General features: G+C 40.6%; 1 protein-coding gene across 1 annotated transcript in view; it reads left to right on the top strand.

The window, feature by feature from the left end:
* The window catches only part of LOC147799429 (plexin-B-like), a 40,374-nt gene that overhangs the window by 3,521 nt on the left and 12,378 nt on the right, over positions 1 to 24,475 (top strand). Inside the window, exons 2-12 of the mRNA XM_087135602.1 lie at positions 15,908 to 17,085; positions 17,547 to 17,661; positions 18,235 to 18,320; positions 21,130 to 21,255; positions 21,592 to 21,707; positions 21,816 to 21,948; positions 22,221 to 22,374; positions 23,312 to 23,411; positions 23,631 to 23,748; positions 23,963 to 24,097; positions 24,374 to 24,469. Coding sequence (XP_086991728.1) covers positions 15,943 to 17,085; positions 17,547 to 17,661; positions 18,235 to 18,320; positions 21,130 to 21,255; positions 21,592 to 21,707; positions 21,816 to 21,948; positions 22,221 to 22,374; positions 23,312 to 23,411; positions 23,631 to 23,748; positions 23,963 to 24,097; positions 24,374 to 24,469 — 2,322 coding nt within the window. The 5' untranslated portion in view covers positions 15,908 to 15,942. The remainder of the gene's footprint in view (positions 1 to 15,907; positions 17,086 to 17,546; positions 17,662 to 18,234; positions 18,321 to 21,129; positions 21,256 to 21,591; positions 21,708 to 21,815; positions 21,949 to 22,220; positions 22,375 to 23,311; positions 23,412 to 23,630; positions 23,749 to 23,962; positions 24,098 to 24,373; positions 24,470 to 24,475) is intronic.

Below are 24,475 nucleotides of genomic sequence, written 5' to 3'. Positions count from 1 at the left end.
ATACGCAGAAAGGCTCGGGTTGGATCTTTGACAAAGTTGTCGCTTTTTACATCAACGTAGTTAAATATAATCCAGTCGGTTCTTCTTATATTCCGTTGCCTAAGGAATTGGGAGACAAAAAAGCAATCATAAATGTTCAAAATAAAGATCAAGAATGTATCAGATGGGCATTGAGAGCGGCTTTGAAGCTGTATTCAGACGGTGACAAAAACCAACTAGAAACAAATCCGAAATATAAAATAAATAAGGAGCGACCTTCGACTTATCGGTCAGAATCAGATGGTTTAAATTTTACAAACATAAGCTTTCCAACACCGATTTCACAAATCCCACGTATCGAATCTCAAAATAAGTTGGCGATTAATGTGTTTGGTTACACCAAAAAAGACGGTATTTACATTCTGCACAAAAGCAAGAGCCAAGAAGAACCGATCAATTTACTTTATTTTACCCGAGATGAAGAGAATCACTACTGTTGGATTAAAAACTTTTCTCGGTTGACGGGTGACATCAATAAACACAACGGTAAAAAACACTGGTGTTTTAAGTGCTTGTCGCCTTTTCAAACGGAAGAAAAGTTAACCAAACACAAAGAAGATTGCCAAGGCTTAAACGTTCCTACGTGTAAAGTTGAAATGCCTGTCGAAGGCGAGAATATACTTAAGTTCAAAAATTACAAAAATAAGCAAGACGCGCCTTTTGTCATTTACGCCGATTTTGAGTCGGTTTTAGAAAAATTACCGCAGACTGATACAAACACAGTCAAAACACAGATTCACAAGCCTTGCGGATACTCATACGCAGTCGTCAGATGTGATGGAGTTTGCACCAGCCAAAAGACTTACAGAGGTCAAGACGCAGCTGTAGATTTTGTAGGGTCACTTTCTCAGGAAACAGAGAAAATAAATGAAACGTTTAAAAACAAAGAGCCGTTGATTTGGAATGATCAATTACAAAAAATTTACGAACAATGTAATAGATGCTGGATATGCGAAAAGTTGATAGATCGAGCAAAAGCGGCTGAATCTCACTGTCAATGTGATATTCCAAAAACACCAGAGACAAAAGCTGACAAAATCAAGTTTTGCCGTATAGTTAAAGTTAAAGTCGAAGACAAAGAAAAAGAGTTCAAAGAATGGGTATGTTTAGATTGCAAAAAGCCCATCAACAATTTTAGAAAGGTTAGGGATCATTGCTACGTGACGGGGAAGTACCGAGGTCCAGCGCACGCTAGTTGTAATCTCAAGTTAAGAATAGTGGTTGATCAAACACCTATTCCGGTGATCTTACACAACTTGGAGAAATACGACGCGCATTTAATCATGCAGGGCGCTCACGAATTTTACGGGAAATCAATCAAGTTGATCGCTAAAAATACCGAGAATTACATCTCATTTTCTTTTGGCCAACTCAGATTTTTAGACTCCTTTCATTTTATGGCGGAATCCTTAGATCGGTTGGTTAAAAATTGTCTACCCGACGATTTTAAATTACTTTGCGAAAGGTTTCCAAATAATAAAAGTTTACTGTTGGAAAAGGGAATTTACCCCTATGAATATATAGACTCCTTTGATCGGTTCCAAGAGAGACAACTCCCACCTAGAGACGCTTTCTATAGTTCTCTGAAGCAGGGAGGGATAACCGAGCAAGAATACGCTCGCGCGGAAACAGTATGGGAAGCCTTTAATTGCCAAAATCTAGGTGACTACCACGACTTATACGTGGAAACGGACGTACTATTGTTAGCGGGTGTATTTGAGAACTTCCGGAAGGTATGCAAGAAGAACTACGGCCTTGACCCGGCTAACTACTATACAGCGCCAGGCCTGTCGTGGGACGCCCTCTTAAAACATTCGGGTATACAATTGGAACTACTGACAGACATCGACAAGCACTTGTTCTTTGAAAGGGCCAAAAGAGGTGGTATCTCGAGTGTGGGTGCAAAGCGATACGCAAAGGCCAATAATCCAGAATTACCCGATTACGACCCCAATAAGCCAGAGTCACAGATTTTGTACCTAGACGCAAATAATTTATACGGCTGGGCGATGTCTCAGTTTTTACCGGTCGGGAAATTTAAGTGGATCGAAGACTTAGGCAAATTTACGAAAGAAAATATCGAACGCATATCACCCAAGTCGGACATAGGTTATATATTTGAAGTCACTTTAGAGTATCCCAAACACCTACACGACGCTCACAATGATTTTCCACTAGCGCCCGAAAATATGGCTGTACCAAAGGGGTGGTTTTCGGTCTATCAACAGAATTTAATTGGTCAAGGTGAGCCGCCAACCTCGGTAGACAAACTCGTATGCACTCTCAGCACTAAAGAAAAATATGTGGTTCACTATCGTACATTACAAAAATATCTCGAACTCGGGATTTCTTTAAAACAAGTTCACCGGGTGATGTCGTTTAAACAATGGCCTTGGATGAGCAACTATATCGACAAAAACACCGAATTACGCAAGAAAGCAAAAAATGATTTTGAGAAAGACTTTTTCAAATTGATGAATAACTCGGTCTTTGGAAAGACGATGGAAAATGTTAGATATAGAATTGACGGTCACCTCCTAAGGGACGAACAAGACGCAGCCAAATACAAAAAATTAACTTATAAACCGAATTATAAATCGACAGTACCATTTGGGGAGTGCGAGCTTTCGTTTGTGGAGATGTACCGAACCAAAACAAAATTAAATAAGCCAATCTATTGCGGTCTAAGTATTCTCGATATTTCCAAAACGTTAATGTACGATTTCTACTACAACGAACTAAAATCAACTTTTGGCGAAAAAGTAAATTTACTTTATACGGACACTGATTCTCTATTAGTTCAAATCGAGCAAAGCTCCGACGATTTAACTGGTTACCTAAACGAAAAGCGCCATTTGTTTGACTTTAGTAATTACCCGCCGGGTCACCCGCTTTACAGCGTCAAAAATAAAAAAGTCATAGGCAAAATGAAAGACGAGTTTGGCGGTAAAACAATTTTAGAAGCCGTTTGTATCAGGCCAAAAATGTATTCGATCTTAACTACCGATCAAAAGCGAGCGGCAGCGAGCAACGAGCAAAGCGAGTACTTTTCTTTGAAGAAGGCGAAAGGGGTTTCCAAGGTAGTAACCGAGAAACGATTGACCCACGAGATGTATAAAAGCTGCCTATTTGAAAGGGTTTCTCATTTCAATAAACAGCAGCTATTTAGATCGGATAAACATCGAGTGTTCACAATCTCTCAACAGAAACTTAGTTTATCACCGTTGGACACAAAGCGCTACATATTGCCGAACGGAATCGATACGTTGGCTTATGGGCATAAGCGAACAAAGTGAGCTACGACCGAAGTGAGAACGAACAAAGTGAGCTGACGGGAATTACCTACTCCGGTAATTCGGTATCCACGGGTACTACCTGAAGTTCCTCTTTGGCGAAACTCCTATTCGGGCCGTTTAAAAGGTAGTACAAAGTTGGGCCCGTTTTGACGCGTTTTCCTTTCACTCGTTTAAACTGACTGGTTCGCTTTTCAATTTGGTAAACGTCCACGGACCAAATCGGATCCGTTGCCCTTCTGACGGTGCCACCCTCTTGCTCGCCCGGGTAATAGAGGTACCTGACGACTGCGTCTGGAGGAAGTTCTCTTTGGGTAGTTCTTACAGGTGTACTCGGTGCTTGTTTTACTCCAGTAATACTCCCTTCGGTCGTAGCTCGCTTTACTCGCTTTGATTTTATAGCTTCTCCAGGCACGGCATCTATTAACCGCGTTTTTTCCTCGTTTAACGATTTCACGACCTGAGGCAGACGCTCTACCCATTCCACGTTACGCACACCCACGTTTAACATTTCTTGAGCGTATTGGTGACCAAATAACCTTTCGGCTAAAGTGCGGTTAAACCTTTCCACGATTCCTTGAGATCTGTGTACCCCAGGTTCACCCACTTGAATTTCTACTTTATTTTTTGTCATTAACTTTTTAAACTCGCCTTTGAATTCAGATCCCGAGTCCACCATTACGAATTTGGGCCAGGTTACAGGTGATCGCGAATAAATCTTCTTTATTGCCTCGCTCACTTGTTCGGCGGTTTTACTGGTCAACGGTTCTGCCTCTTTATACCGCGAACCCACGTCTACCACGGTCAAAGCGTACTTAAATGTTTTCCTTTTAACTCGGTCCCAGGGTAAATAAAGTACGTCCATCTGATGAGCGTAATTAGGTTCGACCGATTCTGATTGCAACATTGTAGGTCTGGGTACGTAATGTGGTGCGGGTAAATATATTTGCCAAACGGCCTGCTTTTTTAGCCAGTTTCTGACGACCGATTTGTCCGCACCGGTCTTTTCGTGTAGACGATCAACCGCGCTTTCTCCTCGCCAGTAACCCTGTGGACTGTAAAATAGTTTTTTAAATTCTCTCTCCATTTTAAAAATACTAGTTTTTAAAGTTACGCAAATCGATAAGCTAGTAACCCGACTATCGCAGTTCCACCTAAAATCCAAACCAACTCGCGGGTTTTTTGGTCCTCGGAAGGCTCGTAGAAATCGGACAACTTGGGCTCTGGCGGTAACGGGGCAATAAGCGAGTGTAACGAGCTACGACCAAAGGGAGTACTTTTACCGGTCAATTCAGAATACGCCCGTAACGCTTCATCTACGTTTACAAATGTTTGCTGGCTCGCGCGTTCTTGTCGCATTCGTTCGTTCAGAAAATCTAGCATGTGTACGCGTTTTTGTTCCCATTCTTCCTTCGCTTGACCCAATTGCTCCAACGCGAGGTCGTGACGCTTTCGTTCTTCGTCGACTTTGTTTTTTGACAAACTGCTAAATAAAAAATTTGAGCCCGTGAATGCCAAGGCGTTTACTATCGCTCCTCCAACCATCATCAAAGCACTAGCCATTTTAAAATAAGGTTACTATTATATAAAAGTAAGATGTACACCAAAAAGCTAAACCCGAGTCGCAGACTTAAAGTCCCTCGCGCGATCAAAGGCGAAAGGCGCGAGGTAACCATTACGCACAACCCGAGCACCATAGACGCGGGCCACACGTTAAACGTAAAATTCCCCGCTTTAGGCACGGACGACGTCATTGTACCCGGAACGGCCAAACTGGCTTTTAAACTGGATTTAGACGGTGCCTCGGACGACAACAGGACCGTTTATAACAACGTGGCGAAAAAAAACCTGGTTTCGGAAATAAACGTGAGCCTACAGGGAAATAAAATCGTGAGTTACCGGGATGCGGACGTGTTTCACAATTTTAAAGACAATTGGTTACCCCCGTCGCAGACTAAAAATATGGCGTATTTTGGACTAGAGAAAGAAAATGTAGCCAAGTTACGTCTAGGGGCTGACAATGCTAATGCTGCCGCAAACGACGGTAAAGATAAGGCAATCGCCGACGCTTTTAAAAACAGGTATGCAATTCCACTAGACACGCCGATGTTGACGGATCATACCCCCTTTTATCCTTCGTGGTTTAAAGAGCCTCTGACGTACCAACTAACTTTTAACAGGCACGACAAAGTGATTAATTCGTCAGATACCGAGGCTGAGTACTCTATTTCAGACCTGACCTTGGAATACGAAGTCGTCACCAATCGAGACTTGGCGCAAACCTTGAGAAATAAGAAGACGATGTATTATTTATTCGACCGTATTCACTCGTGGAAGAAGCAAGCGGTAAACAAATCAGATACGTTATGGAATATAAGCATCGACCAGAGTATTAGAAGTCTAAAAGGAATTTTGATCCTGTTTAAAGACCCGACGATCAAGAATCCCCAAAAATTCTATAATCCGCATATCACAAAGACGATTGTGACGGTCGAAGGTAGACCTAATCAATTGTACTCGCAGGGCCTGTTTGAATATCAACACTGGAACGAAGTTACAAAGTACTTTGGCGATTCGGACGCCGAGTCAGCGAGGGGGGTTGTCTCGGACATATCCTTGTTGGGAGTAGACATGGCCGACTACCTAAAAGATAAACATGGTCTGTGGCTCGACTTCCGCAGCTCCGACGACAACAGCGCCCACGGTTCGGGTAGACCTCTCGGTGGAGGAGGAGATATCTCGATTCAAATGGAACGAACGGCCGAGACCGCAGGACCGCTGACGATGTACGTGTTCTTGGTGATGGATTCACAACTAACGGTGGAAGAAGGAAATTTTAAAAATCTGGTTTATTAAAAATGAACGAGCGAGCGAGTTATGAAAGAAGTGAGAACCAGATGTTTAGAAATCCCCACTGCGCTTTAATCGTGGGCAAAACTGGGTCGGGTAAGACTAACTGGATCTTAAATTTGTTAGAGACAGAGTATCGTTTCACCTTTGAAGCTATCGTAATCATCTGCCCAACGCTATTTAAGAATAAAACATATTTAGAACGACTGTGGGTGTACACCGACGAAAACGTTTATCTGTGTGATTTAGATCGGGAAAGACTAGAGTTAAATGAGGCAATCGAACTCTATCAAAAAGCTTTTGACGGGATAAATACATTATTTATTATCGACGATTGCGCAGCCGATCAATTTATCAAGTACCGAAAGAAATCTAAACGTGGTTCTGTTTGTGCGTTGTCTAAGATGGCGTTCTCGGGTCGACATTATCTTCATTCTTGTTGGCTTCTAACACAAAAGTATAATTCGGTGTTAAAGGATTTTCGCGAGAATACCGCTTGGACTGCGATATTTCACTGTAAGGATAGATCTTCGTTTGATCAGTGTCTGGACGAAAACGACGTTGTACCGGACGAAAAGAGAGGGGAGATTAAAAAATATTTACGAGACGTTAAATATACTAAATTGGTGTTGAATACGGATCCACCAGCATCATATCACATTCAATAAAAATGAAAAAAAAATTTAATTACGTTTGTTAAATAAGATGATCGAGAACAAGAAATGTAAGATGTGTCGTAGTCTCTTGGACTTAACAAATTTCTCCGTACAAAGAAGTGGTAAAATTAATTTAAACTGCGACAATTGCATCGCTAAGGTACGCGCTCGACAAGAACAAAGTAAATGTTCCCACGGACGTCAAAGACATCAGTGCGTTGACTGCGGTGGTTCGGGTATCTGCCTGCACGGGAGGCTAAGACATCAGTGCACTAAATGTGGTGGAACATCGATTTGCGAGCACGGGAGACGAAAATGTTATTGCGTTGAATGTGGTGGAAACGGTATCTGTAACCATGGAAAACAAAAACATCATTGTATTGAGTGTGGTGGAGAATCGATTTGCAACCATGGAAAACAAAAACATTATTGCAAAATATGTAGCTGTCCAATCAAAGTAACTATACGAAATTGGATTCGACATTGTCGCCAATCAGATAAGAAGTATAATCGGTTCGATCCTGATCGTTTCATTGACAGTGATTTTTGCAGAGGATTGATTGAAGATTATCCGCATTGTTTCTATCCAGATTGTGAAGTCAAAATGCAATTCATAGACAATAGAGACGATCTTTGTACTATTGAAAGATTAGACAACAAAATCGGGCACGTGAAATCAAATTGCGTACTAGCTTGTCGTAAGTGTAACAACGCTAAAAAGAGCGGCAATCTTGAGATTGAATATTCCCACCATTACTATGAAACTAATCAAATTTAGTTGTTAATTATTTATCTTTTACTTAAGCTAGGCTATATAAGCTTAGCTTAAGTAAATTCTATTTGTTATAATCGGGCTAACTCAGTCCAGTTGTAACTAAATAATAGCTATGTTGCAATACGTTTAGCTAGTTATTTATTTGCTTGACTTTGCTTACCTTTTGTTACAACTGGACTAACTCAGTCTAGTTGTAACAATTTTATTTTTGTTATAATTAAATGATAACAATGCTAGAATATGTTCAACTAGTTATCCAGCTAGTTATAGCAGCTAACTTAACTTATTATACAGTTGAGTACATACGACTAAAGCACACCTATGAGAAATTTAAAACGTATATAATTAAATGGACGATATTAAATCTATACTGGCCGAATCAAAAAGCGATTCAACTGAATCGACCTCAAACGTCAAAGACAGACTCTGTTCAATAGTCGGGTCAGGTGAATCTAAGAAGTATCTAGGTAAAGAATATTCAATCAAAGAGATTGAAGCTCTATCACCCAAAGATCAAGAAAAGCTGTTTAATTTGTACGAAGTTAAGTTTGGAAAAGAAATCGTCAGAACGCTCGGTCATTCGATTTTAAGTTTATACTCTCGCCTACTAGGAATAGCCACACCGATCGATCTACTCGGAATCAACGTCAACTTAAAGTCTGAAGAAGCGTTGACCAAGGATTTAAACGACGACCCGATCATCAGTCAAACTATGGGTAGACTACTTACAGAGGTCTGTTACAAGTACGGAGTGTACCTGTCTCCAATTACAGCAGCGTTGATTACCACAAAAAATCTAGAATTTAACAAAAGTTCTTTTATATTAAAAGAGGATGTCAACAGAAACGGAAGTGAACCCAACAGAAGCGAATCAAACGAACAAAGTGAGTCAGCCGGAGAAAGCAGTTAAGTCAGTTACTAAAGCTAAAAATCCAAGGCGTGTAGAACAAGGTAAGAAGTTAGCCGAGCATAACAAGAAGATGAAGCAACAACTCGTTAAGATGAAATTAGCAGACGAAGCTAACGGTGAAGAGAGTAACCAAAATAAGATCTATCAAACGGCCTTTGAAAACAGGAATTTGATACTCGGTGGACTGGGCATCACTGGGGTTATTCTCTATTTAATTTGGAAAAATAAGTGTACTCGTCAAGTTAGCGTTCAACCAAAACGAGAAGTGAGTAAAGCGACAACTCCACTCCCTAACCAAGAAGCAATTTTGGATATGGAATAAGAACTCCTTATTATTAAATATGAGTAACGCTAAATCAATCGACGTAAACGGAATTGCGAATACTGTTTATCACGGTGCAGTCGTTTCGGGAATCTCTATTGGATACGCTATGCTATCGAGCAAGCTATTTAAAATTAAACCACCAGATCTAAATAGGTTGTCCGCCGAGGACGCGTTGAAATTGACTGCCTTGTCCAGTGGTGCATTAGCTACCCAAGGTTGGTTGGTATCGCAGGGTATTCTACCCGCGAGCCTGCCCACCGCTTAAAAAATATAAAACGTATACTATAAAAGAAATGGCAGAAGGAGGATTCGATCCCGAGGAAATACCCCTCTTAGAAAATCAAAATCAAGAAAGTGAGCAAAACGAACAAGATTTTGTCGATAATGATCGACAAGAAACGGCCTTTATAGAAGGAGGAAGTGGTAAAACTGTAAAAAAAACAATAACGACGGTTAAACCAAATTTGGAACTAACTCCTCGCCCCGGCTCTAACCAAGAGGAAACTAAACCAAAAGTCAATGAATTTTACAAAAATTACCGTGATATGGGTAGAACGGACGTACCGCATAAACTCAATTACGAATTATTTACATATCGAAAAAATAAAGGACTATTTTTCAAAGGTGATGAAATATGGGCAAGAAGGGAAGTACCATTAACTAGTCAAAATAAGGGGGAAGTTGGTCGATTTGTAACTCTCGATACGATCGCCGCAAACGCGAGGAAAGCTGGTTATTCAGGGAGTGGCTTTGTTCAAAATATTTTAGGATTTGAAAATTACGGTAAAAAGGCAACCCAGCTTGAAGAGATGATAGTCGTTACAGAAAATATAGAAAAAAATAAAAATGAATACGAATTAGACGAAAAACTAGATCAACTCCAAGAAATAGCGCAAAAATACAGAGACTTTGACCCAGAAGAAGCAACCTTCGATCCAGAAGGTGTTCTTTCAGAATATACACCGAGAGAGATCTTAGGTTACATCCAAAGCATGAAATTAGTAAGAGGTCAATCACGGCTCGTAGAAGCTCAAATCGTAAAAATAAAAGAAGATATCCGAACAACCGAAGATGCATTAAAAGAACCGGGTATCGCTCAAGAACAAAAAGAGACAGAGCTTAAAATGCTCGAAGATCTTAACAATGAATTAGAAGGAAGAATTTCACAAAAACAAAATTTAACCATGAGATTTAAAAACCAATTTGATATGTTAAAAGAAACGATTAAAGCAGCTCTAGGTAAAGATTTAACACTACGCGAGAGAATTAGTATTTTATTTAGAGAGCAAGGCATCACAATCGTAAGCATTTTAACGGCTTTTAGTTTAGCTGTGAGCACCATCGTTAGTAGTGTAGTGGCCAGCGTTAGAGCTGTTGGAACTCCTAGCGTAACGCCTGAACCCGCACCTAAACCAACACCAGCTCCTCCTTCCAAGGGTGGAGTTACCGATTGGATCAAACGTCAACTGTGGAACCTAGCAAACGTATTGAAGAAACTCGGATTAAAAGCTTTAGGCGCTTTGCCTGGTATCATCGGTAGCATTTTGAGTTGGATTTTTAACGTGGCGAGTAAAGCCGTTGGATGGGTGGCAGAACACGTGTGGACCTTGTTTGTGGGCTTGGGTGTTTTGATTTTGACATACGTGCAAAAGAATTGGTAAAAAGGACAAAAAAAAAAATTCATCCCAAATTTGGGGTGAATTTTTTTTTTATGCCTTAGTTCAAAACGTTCTCGCTTCGCTCATACTCCGCTTCGCTTCGTTTAAGTGAAAACCTTGTATAAAGTAAAACCGATGATCCCCACTGCAACGGCTCCGACGGTTAATGATAGTTTCTCTTCATTGTGAGCGTCTAAAGGCTTTAGAATTGGTTCTGGTTGCTTTAAAACTGGCTTTACAATTGGCTTCCTCGGTAACACTTCTGGTTCTGGTAATTCCTCTTCTTCATTAGTACTCGTTCTCCCTCCGGTCGTACCCGCTGCGCTCGTTCCGTTATTCAAACTCGGTACGTATCCAGTCTTCATATCCTCAGTCGCGACTTGTAAATTATTGTTATATCCCTCAAACGTACCGATGCGTAAGTCCATGTCCGAGGGCACCAGGTACAAACCCGGAGCGACTACGAAATTCAACGGCGTTTTTGCATATTGTAGCGAATCTTGAAATTGATCGATCGACTGTTCGAGATCGGGGTCCGAATTGATTAAAGATTCCACGATCGTAATAAATTGCCTTTGCGCGTCTAATCCGGTGCCGGCGGCCAAAACGCTGGTCTTGGTCTGTGCCTGTGCACCGAGTAACGCGTAGACGTAAGCTCGAATTGATTCGTTTACCTTGGTGATTCCCACGTCAGTCAACCGAGACTTTTTAGGAACGAAGTCCCACCAAGCCAGAGTAACCGCGTCCGACTGTGAAATCCAGGTGACCGTGTATGTACTCGCGTGACCGGAGCCTTTAGGTGGCTTCGCCCATCCAAATCCCATATAAGTGGATCCCGCGTATTTACCGTTGGTCACGTGTAAGTCGTGCGCGTCGTAGTTTTTACCCGGAACGGGTATATATCCATTTTCGTAGTAGTAAGCGGTGCCTAATCCGTTTGACAAAGTGTCCCTCGTTTGTTTATACGATTTATTTGGGTCTACTCCGTATAAAAGACACGTGTCGATAAACTTCCGATGGTCGTAATTATTGTGTAACGCGTCAAATACGTCGTCGCTCGGAATGGGCATCACGCAGTCGTAAAATATTTTTCGTACGGTGTAATACACGTGAAAGTTAAATAAAGCCGACACGTACGGATTGGGGTCGGACAGCAGATCAAAACCCACACCGCAGGCCGTCGTCGCGCAATAGACCGCGAAATTAAATTGATTTTGATAAAACGATATCGCCTCGGCAGACCACCTATTGACCGCTTCATCCGTAGTTACTTTCGGTAATTTATACGCGCGCGTTAAATTTGGAAACTCGGCTGTAAATGAATTGTCTTCGTTTACTAAAATATTTAGACTACTAAAATTGCCTCCCATTTATTTAAAAAGAATTTTAAAAAGGAGGAGCCGTTGGAAAGACCAAGTTTTGATAAGCGGGTGGATTCTCCTCGCTCGTTGGATTTTCTTTATACTTAACCGACTTTGTAAAACTTACTCCCCAAGTTTTTTTATAAGATCTTTTTTTTAAAACCGCCGACCTTTCGTTGGCGCTTCTGCTCTTTCGTTGACTCGACGTTCAAATTCTTCTTTAGAAGTTTCCTTAATTTCTTGTAATTTTGTAGACGTACGCGATCTGATCTTTTCTTTCATCTCGTTAAACTTTTTCAGCTCGGATAAAATAAGAACAAATTCTTCCTGGGATATGTCGCCGTCTTCAATCGCGTGAGATACGTATTCCTCGATGGTATTTAATTTAGCGTCCGCCAACATTCGAATTTGGTCGTGTTTTCTAGTTTTGCGGGCGAGTCTACGGGAGGCGTACTTTAGAATCGCGTAAACACCCAACGCACCGATAACGGCGCCTTCCACCACGAGTCCGGCGGGGCCGGTAATGACACCCAAAATGGCGGGAATGGATACGGCTGCCGAAGACGCGCCCAATACTTCCACACCGTGCTCTACATAACCGAGTGCGGTTAAAATTCGTTTGATCTTTTTGTAACTAGCTTCCCTCGCGTCGCGTTCTCTTTGGATTTGAGATTTAATTTCTTCGATCTTTCTTAGCCTGTAAACCTTTGTTTCCGTAATACTCGCTTCGCTCGTAGCTCGCTTCGCTTCGCTCTGTTCAACCGAGTTTAAAGTCAAATCAGGGTATATGTTAGTCGTCATCTTTTATAATTACGCGTTTTAAAAAATGTCTAACTCGATTAAAATTTTGCCGATGTTATTCAAGAGCTCACCTCTGTCGTTTTTAACAGAAAAAGTCAATTCACTGATGTTCCTGTCGATTAACTTTTTAGGCGTTTTACAGTGATTACGGGTGCTAGGCTCGGTAGCTATCACGTCTAGCAAGTCTAAAGTCTGCCCGTTATAAAAGTTATCAAATGTATTTAATTTTTTGCAATGAATAAACGCGAGTTTCAAGGGGTTTAAATCGTACTTGCCTTCGTAAATAACGTTGGGTAAAAGTTTTATTTTGGGTAAGTTTAATAGCTTGGACACTTCTTTATTTAGTCGCAACTTGAGATTGGGGTCCGTAATGGCCAAAGTCACCCGTTTAGATTCCGAGTGAACCTTAAAAGAAACGCCCGGTATCGAGTTTAACAAAAAGTGAAACCAGTCTATGCCGTAATAACCGGGGGATACCACGATGCTTCCTCTTTGACCCTCGGGTAATGGTTCGGATGAGCTTTGCGAATTAAGTCTGTCGTATATAGGTCCAGTTAGCCCCGTCAAAAACAATCTTTTAGTTAATTCTCTTCTGGGTCTCCTGAGGGAGCTGGTGGTGGTAGGTCGAGTTGGTGGATTCCCTTCGTAGATTTCATCTAAAGCTTGTCTTTGCCCCTCGAGCAGTGAAGCTGATTTGATTTTTTTATCGTCGAGATCAAAATGTAAACGAGCTCGCGTTTCTGATGGTTGTCTTTGGTTTAACTGATCTTCTAAAGCTGCGATTTCTTGGTTTAGCTGCTCAATTTCATCAGCGATTATTCTGATTTCTTCCGCTAACTCGCCTCTTTTATTTGCTTCGATCAATCTGTTTTTAGCTGTTTGTACTAATTCTGGATTGGGAGATGAATCCGTTCTTTCCACTGAGGGCATACCGGGCGGTCGTTCGCCAAGTACCCCCGCTGGCCTACCGTCCAAGTTTGTATCCCACTCAATTTCAGTGGCGTTTGTTACGTTAAAATATCCAGCTTCAAACTGAATATTCTTTACTCGGACGACCTTGTCGCCTTTGGTGTTGTTGATCTCGTTTTTCAATTTAAACGTCTGAGGATTTTGGGCTAAGTGAAAAGTGTGAGTCTCCATTTTATTATATACGTTTTATACGTCTTGTTTGGCGAGGTTAAACTTCTCCATAGCGTTTTCCCAGTGCTTATCCGAGACTTGAAAAAGGTCTTTAACTTCAGATTCGATTTCCCCGGTTACGTCTTGGTAACAGACTGCAATTAAAGCCTTCAACGGTTTACCTCGAGAGATATTACCATTTAAAACTTGGTTCAACTTATATTCTATTTCACCCGCTTCGCCATTTTGAAAACAGATATTATATTTTTGTAGGGTTTTTCTCGATTTTGGTGGTGGCGGTTTCCTCCAAACGTGATGATTAAAGTACCGATCTCCCACATCTGCGGCTCCGAACGAAGAAACCCACCCAAGAATTTGACCACAATGTTTACACGCGTATCTTTCATCTATTTCAAATATTTGGTGGTCACAACTCACTTCGTTCTTTCTCGGTCTCACATTTGTCGTTGCCCCAATTATGTGTACTTCCTTTCTATTCAACAAGTGGCAAAGTTCCGCATCAGTCATTTTATATAAGGGTTTATTTATTTAAAGTAAAAAAAATAATAACCCCGGTTAACTAACCGAGGTTAAATTGATTTTCATTAACTTTGCTTTTAATCAAACGCGCCTAAAAGATCAGGTTTTTCTTCAACCGTTAGCATAGCTAATATGACTCGATATCTAACACTCGCGCCGCAAGAAAGTGAACCGTGTGCACCATAGTAAATATCTTTAGGAGAGATCAAAGATACCGCTTGGCATTTTTTATTCGCAAAAAGATCGCGATCGATTTCTTTAAACGATTTATCCACCAAAGAGGCATCATAGGCGATCTTAACGTACATCCTACTTTTATCGGTATAAGCCAGTTTAACTAAGCAATTGATCATATCGGGTATGTCGTCTAGTTTTTGAGACGCCTTAAAAGAGTTACGCGTAATCGCGGGGAGGTCTTCTAGGATCTCATCTGTTAAGTTTTCAAAATAATTATAAACTCCTTCATTTATACATAACAGCAACGATTCGGTATCGGGGGACACTTGATAACAAATTTGATCTTGGCCATTAGGTTCCTTAGTACCATATTTATAAACTGGGTTGACTCCGTAACAAGGGTCTTCGAGTCTGATCAACAGTTGTTTGTTTTGACCCTCGTGGTGATAAGCGATCTTGGAAGAACACCCTGTAGGTCTTAAAATGACTAAATTTCCAGAGTCAAAGGGGCCATAGGTAATTTTTGGGTTTTTATTGCCGGCATTTAGACGTTCGTGGTCATTTGAGACGATATACATTTGAGTTGACATAGTTCTTATTTTTCGGCTTTGACTAAAATTTTTCTCATTTTATTCGGACGGGATTTCTGTCACGAGTTGTTTAGTCAGCCGGGGTCAAAAGTTGAGTGGGAAATCCCCGGCGCTAGTCACGGGTTGTTTATCCAGCGAGCAAAGCGAGTGGAACGAGCGAGCTACGAACGCAGTGAGAACGAGCGGCGCCGGGGTCAAAAGTTCAAGGTCAGTGAAGCGAGCAAAGCGAGCGGCGCGGGTGGGTGAAAGGGGAGTTTTGCTCAGAAGATGTATATTTACCCGGTATTTTTAGAGTCAGATTTTGGGGTCGATGAGGTACCCAGGGAAAATTGTTAAAATCTGAAATTCCAGATTTTTAGGGAATTCCCCCGATTTGTTGAGTCGATGTACTACCCAGGAGTTTTTGCTGAAAACGGTGAAAAGGGGTGTGTGATCCGTAACTCTCCTATCACTACTACTGTCCTCAAGGGGTGCCTGGTGAGAATTGAAGCAAAATCAACCTGCTTTTAAAGTGCAGACGCTTCATCAACTTCTCTGCTAGCTTTTGAGGTCAATTATTGCCCGATTAAAACGCAATATATATTAGTCGTTATTACAATCAGTAAATTTTAATGACAAATTCAGGTAAAAACAGACTTGGGTTATGTAAACCTCTGGAATATTTGCCTTGACTGAATAGCATCGCACGGGGGGCAAGCCATAAAGACCTACACACAATTGTTTTTACAAACTTGATTAAACAGGATACCGGTAATATAACATTGCCACCTCTGTCAAATTTAAGGAGACACTTTCACTCCCCCATTTTTACAGATTATACATGCAAAGTGCGTCTTAACATTACTATCATGGCGAGGATACCCACAGCCATCTTAGCAGCAGTTAGTCTATCTTTGAGTATCATCTGTGTGGATGTTTGGATGGCATCAGCGGAGTGGCAAGGAGATCTGTCAGCCTATGAGCTAGCCAGCTTCAATAATCCTGATCAAGAAGATGTACCCCGTGCCCAAACGTTCAACCATTTTACCTTGAGTGATCATGGTGATGTCTATGTTGGAGCTGTCAATTGGTTGTACAGGTTGAATAGTAGGTTGGAACAGATACAGAATGCTTCAACGTGTGATGACAGTATGCCTTACAATGGGATGCCGTGTCGTCGTACAAATAACTACAACAAGATACTGGTCATTGACAGTACCCGGCCAAGCAGTCTGATAACCTGCGGTGGTGTGTTTGATGGCATGTGCCAGTTACGACAGTTACGGGATATTAATGTTGTAGTGAGTGAATCAGTCCCTTACGTGGCAGGGTTTGAGGATGGAACTACTGTGAGCTTGATTACACCAAGAATGGATGGTGAAGAAATCCTTTACGTTGCTGTAACTTATACGGGTGAAAACACTGACGGTCGAGGGATCTTTCCAGTAATCGCGAGAAGAACCTTTGCAAGAAATTCCTTTCTCGCATTAAGTCAGTCGGAAGAGAATGACGTAGTTTTTTACGAATTAAATAAATTGGACGAAAACTCCGCCAAACGGTTTAAGTATGTTACGGCATTTGACCACAGTGGGTTCACGTATTTTATTGGCACCCAAATAGAGGATTTGAACTCAAATTATTTTGTTTCGAAGATCAGCAGAGTCTGTCAGACAGGCACAAATCTAGATGCATACACCGAAATCACCATCCAGTGCAGTGGATCAGATGGAAGTGTGTACAGCTTGGTGCAAGCAGCTCACTTTGGACCAGCAGGACCTGATCTAGCGGCATCATTGGGTCTCCATGCAGACGAGCAGGTGTTGTATGCTGTGTTTTCTAAAAACCAAGGAGCTTTGGGTACTAGTGATATACCTACCAATCACTCTGCATTGTGTGTGTACAGGATGACCGATATCTTGGCTGGCTTCATAGAAGCAGTGCGGGGCTGTATTCAGGATGGAGATGCATTCTCTGTAGGTTATTTTCGGGGGTCTTTTTGCAGCAACTTTCTGGTAAGTAAATCAGATATTAATTGGAGAGATTGGAGTGTCAAATGAATCTATTCTCAACGTCAAAATCATCGTATATTGGCCTGTACCAGTACACATAGCTCGAGAGATCATTTACTTTTTAAGCTAACCAAAGTTTTCAGATTGTTGTAAGCACTTGCGATAGACATGAAAAAGACTGCTGCACTCCATCTACATATATATTTTATTTATAACAACAATTTCAATGCTGAAAAAACGGCACAGTCAGTGATGGGCTGCAGCTGCTGTTTGAGAATTTGTTGCGCATATCACAATAAACCATGGCGAATGAATATCAAAATTTTCAGAGGGTATTAAACGACGTCATGTACAGGCAGCAAAATTCAAGGCAAAATAGTCTAATGGAGACCACTTCTCACAGATATATATTTAACTCTTTTGTGTTTTTATTAACAAGAGAATGGATTTGGTTGTTCAAATAGGGAGTTCAGCCCGACAAGTTTTTATGCCGGCCTGTTGCTGATGGTGCAACTGGGCTGTATAAGTATGCCAAAGGGATCGCTCCTGTCTCATCTACAGCCTTGCTGGAAGTATCTGGTAACTTGTTTATACTGATTATATTTCATATAAATTATAAATCTAGGCGAAGAAATTTACGGGAACTGGATCTGAACTTCAGACTTCCTTTGACGAGGGTCACTGATCAAAGGAAAGTCGGCTTTAGTTTTCCTCCCTAAATCGACAAAACATTCAAATAAAAATAGAAAATGCCTATAGTTTGACCAAAGAGCATGAAGAAAGAATATTTCAGTTAATCAGAATACATTAGTTTTCAACTGTCAAATCAGGTTGCTTTTATTCTTTTCTGATATCCGCAGTTTTTATCCGTTAACGTTACCCTCCAAGACTCCTGAGTTTAGGAAGAATCACAAAGTATTTGTTGCTTCTATTTCTTTCGAAATAAAGTTTGAAAAGTCTTTTATTTATGCTTTTAATTTTTGGTTAAATAATTCTAACTTGGGTTTCATTACGAAGGCGGTCTCTCTGTTTTCCAGAATTTATAAATTCAGGGAAATCCTCGGGTATAGGCATTTAATACTTACTTTTTCTTTCATTAAATTTTAAAGGAATAGTTTTATGAATGAAAGCATAGACTACATAATATTTCAGGTTCTAGGATGTCATCCCTTATCACCAGCATCGAATTCAACCACACTGTGGCATTCATTGGAACATTGAGAGGAGACCTACTGAAAGTAAGTCGTGCTTTAGTTATAAAATTGCTAGCATTTAAATGATGAATACTCACGAATGGGAATTACGAGAAATTTTTGCGAAATTGCTCACTGAATAATCACATCAATGTGAAAATGTATTTGCTTTAAATAACGTCCATTGCAACATTTACTCCCCGTACTAGCAAATACCTGCACGATCAAGACGTTAAAAGGTTTGCATATTTGTGGATAAATATACCAGTAACAAGGGAACAAATAATGTGTTTGGTAGATCTTAAACGGGCGTTAAAGACCTGCTTCGAACGTAGGGACCAGGAGTGGGTAATGAAACCGGCAAAATCCTGCCAGTTTTATGTAAATGAGGAAACAAAGCGCTCAATGCACAAATCAAACAGGAGCTGATAGACTATTTCGCCTTTTATTCTTCGTTACCAAAGATGACTTCACCATAAATTGTCTAATTATCTAAAACTTAACAAAATGTTCTCTGATTTGAAATACATTGCCGTAAATAATTTATCGATGTTATTCATTGAAAAAAATACCACAATGTGATCAACAGATGATGAACAAAGATAGCTATTTGTGTATTATTCGCCTCACTGCTTGGACGTAATTATGTTAAACCATTGCTGTTGCTTGACAAAAAATTAAAATATTCAGCATCCAAACTGACAGGGCTGATCGCATACATTAAACTACAGCTAGCTACCGGTCCCTATAATAGCGACGGGGAGTATTCCACTCGGGAGAATGGATGCGACTAATTATCAAAGTAACGTTTAAGACCGACCAAGCACACATTCATTCCTATTCATAAATATTGTTTCAGACAGTCAAAAGAGGACAATGTACAATAAATTTCCAAGGATTTTATCCCCTATGAACACCCTGTCTGTTTTATGGTATATTCCTTGTCAAGAAAATGAGTAGGTAGTCGAAGAAACTCCTGATATGGACTTGTCTCGTGCGTGGCGAATTTCGCGTGCGGCCGTTCACACAAACTGTTGACCAGTAGGAATGGATTAAACTGTCTGGTATCAAGGTGCAAGCTCGTTTTTACCACGGACGTATAATGAAATCACGCTGCGGCATTATCAAATCGCAGCGTGTATTATCGCATTGTTGAATGGGGAAGCTATTGAATGAATATTGAGGACAGTCGTTCGAATAATTTCATTCCGTGACAGACTGAATTTTCAATTCCTTTAGTGTTTGCCGAGTAAAATGGAACGTTTAATCTGTCGCGACATGAAAATTGAATTATTCTTTCCATTGCACAGATGTTAAAGATCTAGCCTGAGTAATTCCTATTTGGTGCACAAGTCGCCGATTAATTTTCTCAGCTCTCTTTTCTTTCTTTCTTTACTTTGCGATTGTGACACCCCTCGCATAGTTTAGCAGTAAATGTAACGGGATAGTTCAATTGTCGTATCTTTAAATAAACAGAATATTTCAATAACATATGATCGACAACCCAGCAATCGTATAATACTGATTTATTCAGATATCTAATAAACTGTTTCATATATTTACCGCGCACCGTGACACGGAAACCTCAGTTTGCCAATGATCCAGTGCGGCATTTAAAAAAGCCAAGGTTTTTCGGGAACGAAGCGCGTTTGGCTACGCTGATAGGTGCGCGTAGATGTTCCTAAGTAGCTTCTTGCTGGGCATGCGTTGTTGGAATACATGGCTCAGTGGGGCAAGTTCGGGCGCGAACTATAGTTTGAGTAGTCAATTGCTTTTTAACAATGCGCATGCACAATGTAATTACACTCGAATGACCCTATTCGGTCAGTTTTTAATATCTCATCGTTACATTCCACCGTTGGCTGTGATTTTCGCAATGTACATGGTCTTTGAAATTTCATACAATCATTTTCATGTCAGTGGTTCCCGCTGTTATGATAAATGAAATCAGCTACTGATAACCAGCGGTGCGACCATACCCCTGGGCTGGTCCCAAATGGTCAACTAGATGGTCCAAACCATCCACCGTTCGTGCAGTGTTAGTCAAACTGTAGTTAACTATAACTCGAACTTACCCTTCGCTGTCGCGCCGATGAGGGGAATTCAGATGATCTTCAAATGACGGGAATAGAAAAAAGAAGAGCAACATCATTTCAAGTTAATATATGTTTCACAGTTTCCCTTTTATTCAACGCACAGAGCCATATCGAATTCATTAATATAGGCCTACAGGTTGCATCAAACTATAAGATCCCACAATACCCCATACTTCAGCTTTTTAAATAATTTTACTTCGCGAAAATCTGTTTGACAAAACTGAAAATACATTTGAATGTGTAAGAGGTAATGTTTTGGTGGTTTGGGTAATTTGAAAAAAAATGATTATAAGCTATATAAATTGGAAAAACGCAACATAGTTCTCTTGCCTGTGCTTCTTTTCCTTTTTTGTTAAACAGTCACTGTTTTACGGGTCTATGTTGATTATTTCAGATCACATTCCAATGCTTGTGTAATGATTTGTATGATCTTGAGTTGTGCAGGGAGAAGGATAGGTCAATTCACTTGGAATTGCAATGTTCTTACCACTGAAGCAAGTTAGGCTTACCAGTTTTTGCACTTTGCCCAAAATAAAAAAATCATTTCTTACACAGTCAGGTTTATCTTTGGTTTAGCTCAACGAAAAATTCTATGATCTAAAATAAAGGAAAGGTTAAAGTATGGCAGAAATAACTATTAAAACAAAAACCTGAATCAGTTTATTTCCATGGTCAAAAATTCACTATGAGCATGGTTTTGTTCCAAAAAGGATAAATCTTTCAACAACAAGCGTTATTTGAACTCCTGGTTCATGCAGGTCCACATTGAAAGCAATACAACAGCCAGACTGTATGAGAGGGTGCCTCTGGATACCAGCCCTGTACTGACAGATATCAAGATAAACGACACTACCAGAGAGATGCATGTACTCACTGAACAAAAGGTTTCCCGCACCGTAAAAATGCTGGGCATTTTTTTCCATAACGGTACCAGGTGAATCGCTTAACTGTTAGGCAAAAGATCAGAACGCTGTATAAAAGGAGACCAGTTTCACCGTACTGTGGGAGAGAAACAGCGCAGTTGGGTACTCTGTTTGCCCAACAGTTAGGCGATTTACCTGGTAGCCAACGCTGGGTAAAAAAATTGCCCTGCGCTTTTACAATGCGTCAATTTTTTCAGGCTAGGGATAATCTACTTCATACAATTCATTCAAGTCGAAGGCCAAATCTCCTTGAAGATTCGAGGAAAGACATTTAAAAATGTGATGTTTCTCTCATAGTTGCTCAAGTGGCGTGCTGAGAACTGTGGTCAGTACACCACCTGTGAGGCGTGTATTGGGACTGATGCAGGGAATGATGGAGACCCATACTGTGGATGGTGCACTCTCGAAAGAAAGTAAGTCTGTTGTAGTAAATGTCTGTGTTTATTAATCATTGATTCATTGGTTAAATTGATCTGGAAAGGTGCACTGTGTTCATGTTCAGGTCTACTGTTTCTTTCTAGATGTTCAAGATATTTATACTGTGACCCACCAGATATATCTACTCGCTGGTTGGCCTACAATGCTGTTGAATGCATAAATATTACCGATGTAGCTCCTTATGACAACCTGCCTGTCACTGTCACACAGCAACAGGTGAGTATTCCCCCAAAACTATCTTCCCAACGAGGGCAAAAAAAATTGAATCATTTATGAAGATTAGCCGTGTTTGAAAAAAAAAACCAGTTTGCTATTTTTTCGAAACACTACGGCTTGCCTTAGCGGTATGATGCCTTGGATCGACGTGAAGTCTAATGCGCAACACTTTTGGCTTCTTTTCTTAATACAAAAGTCACTGAAGCATTTGTTAAATTTAAAAATTCGTTTTTGAAAGAGAACTAAAACAAAATGTTTTGGTGTTCCTTTAGATCGAGCTGAGTGTACAACAGTTACCTGACTTAGCGAGTGGCCAGAATTATGAATGTTACTTTGGGTCGTACCGATCTCCTGCTACAAAGACAAGCGGTGTGCTAACGTGTACATCTCCACCTAGTGATGCAATACCTGCCATTAAGAAAGGAGGTAGGCAAGAAAAAAGTATATGTATACGCAGTTATGTTCCAAGCCACGCGTTTTCATTTTTTATTAGCTATATTGCACCAGCTGCTCCAGTGTGGAGACCGTATCATTACTCTGGTTTCAGAGCCCATATTCCTCCCCAACGATATCTTTTAGAAGAGTGGCAATTTCATGTCTAGTATGGAGTGAAAAATATGTCTTACACGTCCCTGATCCCTTTCCACAAACCAGACACTATCGACAAGGTACTAGCTCGCGTGAAGCCGCCATGTTGTTCGAACTTCGAAGTACATGTAGGCCCCTACAGAATTATAAACCAGGGCTATAAATATTTAAGAAGATCGGTCATTTGCATACAACAGCCGCACCCTTATTCCTGCAAGATTCCCAAGACGTTAGTGAGAGTAAGTAAAAACTAATTGTGAAAGGGCGCTCTTCAACAGAAATAAAACAACTGTCGATCACTGACGTTTTGGGACAAGACTAGCCTCTGACAAGTTCCTGACAGCTGTCACTGATAAAAAAAACATTCCACTGCCTGGTCCAGGCACCTTTTTTTGTAAATAATGCCTTGAATAAACACATGGGGCCACTTAACACACAGTCTTGTGGGAATTGGCTAGAGGCCGGCTGGAATTTTTTTTTTCTGGCTGGGGGAGGCCCTGACTTCAAAGTGACTAAACCAGGATGAACAGCATGAACAGAGAAAGAATATGATGGAAGGTGATAACATTTGGACGTGTTTTTTTTAATTAACAAATTTCCGACCTTGGTCCCCGGGGAGGAGACCACGATCTCTCCTCAGGGTTTTAAATAACGTAAGGGAAATTTAAGCTTGGAAAAGAAACGCTTATATCATGACGAGATGTCGAGGAGCTTGCGAGCTGATAAGCCTTCGATAATCATTTTGTGTAGCATCTTGCTCGTAACTCTTCCTTAGATGACGCTGTCAGCGTTAAACTGAGTGTCTATTCTACGGAAACAATGGTCCGTTTCATCGATACCAGATTCCACTTCTACAACTGCTCAGTTCATACATCGTAAGTATTTTACTGCTTTTGCTCTATCATTTAGATTCCTCATTTTTGTTATTTTGGCCTAGCATGCAAGCTAGATATGCAGGTCTCTTCTCTTTCGGAGTACAGTCGGTAAAAATTGTTTTTTAATTACGTAATTAGAAAAAATTGGATCCCATGGGAGCAACTCCGCTCTTCGTCAGGTTAATTTTCCATTATTTTCCCATGTTGTTTTGCGTATAGTTGCGTATCCTGTGTTGGTAGTCGCTGGGCCTGTGACTGGTGTGTATTTGACAACAGATGTACTTATGAAAGCTCCACGTGTACTAAAGCTAATGAAATCATCATCAATGGAGAAAATGTAAGAAGATTCATTATGTGCGTTGAATGGTTTTACTATTATTCAATTTATCATCAATTTTAAAATAAACATTACCCCGTCGGACAATACCAAGTTTGTACTTGTCAGTGCCATTTTCTGCAAATGCATGCCTCTGACTTAGTGTTAGTCTCTGTTTTGTTTTCATACCAGATCTTGTCAATGATACTTTATTTCAATGTTATGTCACATGTAGAATCCAGTCTCAACTTTGTCAAAGGGACATGGATTTTGTCCACAGCTGCAAGCTCAAAGTGGTGAAGTTCTTCTGCCTAATGGAATCCACAGGAGTATTACAGTCAGGACTGAAAATTTGCCAGATAGAGCTCAGGTAGAAACATTCTCATCAAATAATCCTTGAAAACACAAACACCGGATTTACGAAACGTGCCAGACATATTCTTGTCTTCAGAGGGATGGGTATCAGGTTTATACCAACTGCTGAGGATGACAATATTAGTGCATTTAATGGTTGAAAGCGACTTTCATTTTGCCTGTATGTGCATCATTATGCAAATATGGATATGTGAAAGGTAGAAAGCAGATTCCTCTCAAATGCCGTATTGCTTTTCGCATTGTTAATTCTTTCTTTTGGGTTTATAAGTAGATATCTAGCTATAGTTGCAGCTTGGACGTTGATGGATCACCTCATACTGTAATGGCAGAGCGTAATGGAACGGATATCACATGTGCGCAGCAGACTGTAAGT

The sequence above is a fragment of the Acanthaster planci genome, linkage group LG04, assembly GCF_054643075.1.
Source record: "Acanthaster planci isolate LZ-2023a linkage group LG04, COTS_SCS, whole genome shotgun sequence".
Classification (NCBI taxonomy): domain Eukaryota; kingdom Metazoa; phylum Echinodermata; class Asteroidea; order Valvatida; family Acanthasteridae; genus Acanthaster; species Acanthaster planci.
Note: the sequence above shows the minus strand (reverse complement) of the source record. Positions and strands in the feature narration are given on the sequence as shown.